At 40.1% G+C, this 4101-nt stretch overlaps 1 protein-coding gene across 1 annotated transcript; it reads left to right on the top strand.

Moving 5' to 3' along the window:
* Window positions 1-510: 510 nt before the first annotated feature.
* Window positions 511-1029, top strand: ucn3l (urocortin 3, like; the record flags this gene model as incomplete). Its single annotated transcript, XM_083757908.1, has 1 exon — window positions 511-1029. The coding sequence occupies one exon, from the start codon at window positions 511-513 to the stop codon at window positions 1027-1029; it is 519 nt and encodes a 172-aa protein (XP_083614034.1).
* Window positions 1030-4101: the final 3072 nt, after the last annotated feature.

Here is a 4101-nt window from a genome sequence, read left to right as displayed (position 1 = left end):
GCAGAGGAACGTGTAAACTGTAGGCTATAGTTAGATAGAGTATTACTTTATAACAGTTTTATAGGCTACTGTAAATCTACATAGTTGTCATTTACTACAAGACGACCTGGGAACCCATTCGGCAAAAAAAAGAATAATCTGTTTTGAGATATTTAATAATCAGGATAACTTTATAGATTGTGCTCAACTTACCTCAAGGGTAACAGGTAAGTCCCCCCCCCCCCCTCCATTATACTTATGCCTTATGCACGTTTTGTGCCTTAATGTATTATTGTTGTTGTTATTGTGGTTGTTCATGATGTTATAGGCTATAGCCTACTATATACAACCCTTTTATCAGTTAAATTATTTGCATATAGTTGCACTCTGGCTTAGCAGGAGTCAGGAGAGCATAGTATAGCCTATACTAATTTCATCAACACAGGCTATCCATGCGGAGTTTAAAATTAATATTATAGTCTATGCACTTCCCTCCATCATCATTCATCATCTCTCCAGGCTACAGAGGACATGTTGTCATCCCTGAAGACCGTGCTGCTTCTCTCGGTGTTGTGCGCTCCTCCCTCCGAGACCTCCAGGCTGTGTCTGCGGCTCTCCTCCTCCGCTCCTTACCAGGCCGAAGCGCAGGAGCTGCTCTGCGGCAACCACATCTACAGAGCCGCGGTGCGGAGGAGCGGAGGAGGAGACGACTGGGACTCTGCTCAGTTTGCTGCGTTGAGATCATCCGCGGAGTTTCTCTCCTCCTCTGCCGCCGAGTCTTCTAGGGAAAGACGGACCTCCTCGTCGTCGTTCGGTCCTTCTCTTCCCGCAAACTACAGGTTCCTCAGCCAGACCAAGCTCCGCAGCAAGCTGCTTCAGCAGCAGAACAGCGTGAGAGGAGGAGGAAGAGGAGAGGACCGGGGGAGCAAGTTCACGCTGTCCCTGGACGTCCCCACCAACATCATGAACGTCCTGTTCGACATCGCCAAAGCCAAGAGCCTGCGCGCAAAAGCCGCCGACAACGCGCGCCTCCTGGCGAAGATAGGATAGGACGGGGGAAGTGAACTAAGTGACACTGATGATTAGGCTATATGGTCTGGATGAGGAGAATGATGACGGTGACTGTTGTGACACTTTTAACTTGATATTGAGTCTATATTAAATTAATATAGACTCAATATCAAGTTAAATATCAAGTAACACACGCGAGTAGGTAAATCGGGCGAAAGGTTGACTATTAATACTATTATTAAAACCTTTCGCCCGATTTACCTATACTTTTCTATCATTAACATAAATAAATAGGATATAGGTATAGGCACCATGTGGAAGAGTGGGCACCTCGGCGTAAAATTGGCAACTTTTTTCCTCTCCAAAATGTTAAGAAATAAAATATTTGGAAAATGTTTTTTTAGTAGGCTAATAAAGTGGCGATAGGCCTATGTCACCCTCTTAATTAAGGTCTAATATGTTTCTAAAATTGCAAATAGCTACAAAACCGCCATAAACAAGAAGTTGAAGATATAATTAATGTGCCGTGCTGGCCCGTGCATGTTCACATCATGCTTTGCATTACTTAACTCTTTCAGCGCCACCTGGTGGTCACCCAAGCCCATTATAAATAAAATAAAGAAAATGTAATTCTATTGTGCATGTCATGTGCGTGTGCATACCAGATTAGAGGAATTTTCAAAATATGGATTTTTCTTTTTTTCTCCTTTTCAGGCCGTGACCCCACAAAATAATCATATTTGAACTGGGGACCCAAGCAATTTTTTTTTAATAGTTTATTGATTACCTTTGATGCAATAGTGGTCTTTTTGGGGAGGTATTAAAAAGTCCTTAAATTGTCACTTCACTGTCATCTGGTGAGTCGAGAACCACTGCCGTATCAAAATACCTTGAAATGTGATAATTTCTGTTAAAACACAGTTGTTTAGCCTACAGGTATAGAAGCTTTTCAAGACGTTTGTGAAATGATGAAGAATAAATTGTGCAGGGATCATGCACGTCATAGATTACTCGATGGATCATTCCTATATAAATTCAAGGTTCCTATAGGCTATACTGTATGTGACACATGTGTTCCTCCTTAGATTATTTTTATACTTGAAACAAATGATTATTATTTTTTCCCCCGAAAAATAAAGCAAATATAACTATTATTATAGTCTACTATCTGTTTGTCACTAGAGTAGGCCTAAGTATATATCTGCTGTCAGGAAGAAACCACCTAACTCACTCCAAATAAATATACATTTGCAGGAAATGAAGAAAGACTTATTTTGAAAACAAAGCAATACAGCCTGATCAAAATTGGTGTTGTCACTTTATATACCGGCATTGTCAATTACTTGCATGAGAGGGGGAGAGGTGGTGGAGGTCATGGTGGTTTTCTCCCGAAAGCAATAGGTAGGTATAGGCCTATAGCCTGTACAGTGTGTGTGTGTGTGTGTGTGTGTGTGTGTGTGTGTGTGTGTGTGTGTGTGTGTGTGTGCGCGCTATATCAGGCCATGTTGTAATGCTTGATTTATACTTATGCCATCGCGCTGCTACGTGGTGTGAGCTTGTAGATCTGATATTTTCAGAGCACAACACCCGAGCGTATAGCCAACCATAAAATGACCTGTCTTTTAGTTACTGAAGGTCTTCTCCACTAGCCATATAGTTTTATAGCTTTGTTTTTATTTAGTTCTTATTTCGTTTTCGTCAGTCGACCAACATTTTTCGTCATAGATCTTGTCGACGAAATCAACACTGCCTCCCCACTAAAAGGTTAAAAATGATTTCAGAAGTTACATTTAAAACGTGTTTTAAATGTAACTTAGGGACCCCCAAATGAATGGCATTGGACCCCATCTGAAAATATATTGTGTTCGTTCGTTTATGAAAGTGTAACTTTCATCTTTCCTATGAAATTAATATGTTGGATTCATAATGTGTATCTTCAGACATGTAACCACTTAAAACAAATCAATACTTAAACTTGACCTTTGGCTCTGTACTTGGTCTGGAAATAGGTAGCTGATCTCCAAGCTCACAACGCGGTTGCATGCAGCACATTGCATTGTGACCTTGTAGATTAGATTTCTGTCAAATGTTTCCCCCAAAATAGGGGTTTTAAACTTTTAAATACAATTCAATAAGTGCTACTGTAACAATATTCTTAGTTAATCTATAAAGTAAGACTATACTCAACATGTGAAACATTCATCATGGCTCCTGAAGTGGTGATAAGTTCATATTCATTCATTAAAGTCTTGATTTGTTAACGAGATAAATAATACAATCTTGCTAAAAAATAAAATCAGTCACATACTGTGTGGATGTATACTTGCAGCTTATCCTTGGCTTATTCATTCATAAACAAAGTGAGCAGTGGGCTCACTGCGTCAACAGGGGGCCCAAAGAGTGGGCTCAATTTAGTCAAGAACCCACTACGAAAATATAGCTCTACAAAAACGTGAATACAAATAAATAAACAAACAATATTTGTAAAAACCCACCACACACAAACTTAATGGGTGTTCAATAGGCTAGCACTGATTTATGAAAGAAAAGAAAAGTTGAAAAATGGATATAGCTGGAGTCTGCCCGACGACAGCGATGTCAGTGGGGTTTGGTTACTATACTTTGGATATGTGCGTCACATCTTCTGGGCCCTGCCCTTAGCAGGGTGTGATGACAGGTCGTGTCATTGGCCACTCTCCCTGCACTATAGGAACATTTGACAGTCTAATATTCATTGCTCCAATTTGCTATAAAACATGCATATCCAATAATTTTATTCATAAACAAGAAGGTGAAGGATAGGTCCGATAATGATGTAGGCCTATACCTTTGGACATATAGGTTTTCACCAGATAGTGACGAGATGTTTAGTGTCTCTGAACTGTTTCCTGTCCCCATAATTTGAGCCGACTTCTTGAAACCCATGTGACTTTATGACTTAATGCGTCACTTGTTTAATTTATCATGTGTAGGCTATAGGATCTGTTATAGAACTGAGATGTCCTTTCTGATGTGAATAGTAGTGGGTTGTGGAGAATAATTAGTGGGTGAAGAAATCAGGCAGACGTCATGGTGTAGGATTTAGGAGTTATTATTAGCTCAAAGGAAGTT

This window comes from Protomyctophum parallelum (genome assembly GCF_964188405.1).
Source record: "Protomyctophum parallelum genome assembly, chromosome: 22".
In the NCBI taxonomy this organism is placed as follows: domain Eukaryota; kingdom Metazoa; phylum Chordata; class Actinopteri; order Myctophiformes; family Myctophidae; genus Protomyctophum; species Protomyctophum parallelum.
Note: the sequence above shows the minus strand (reverse complement) of the source record. Positions and strands in the feature narration are given on the sequence as shown.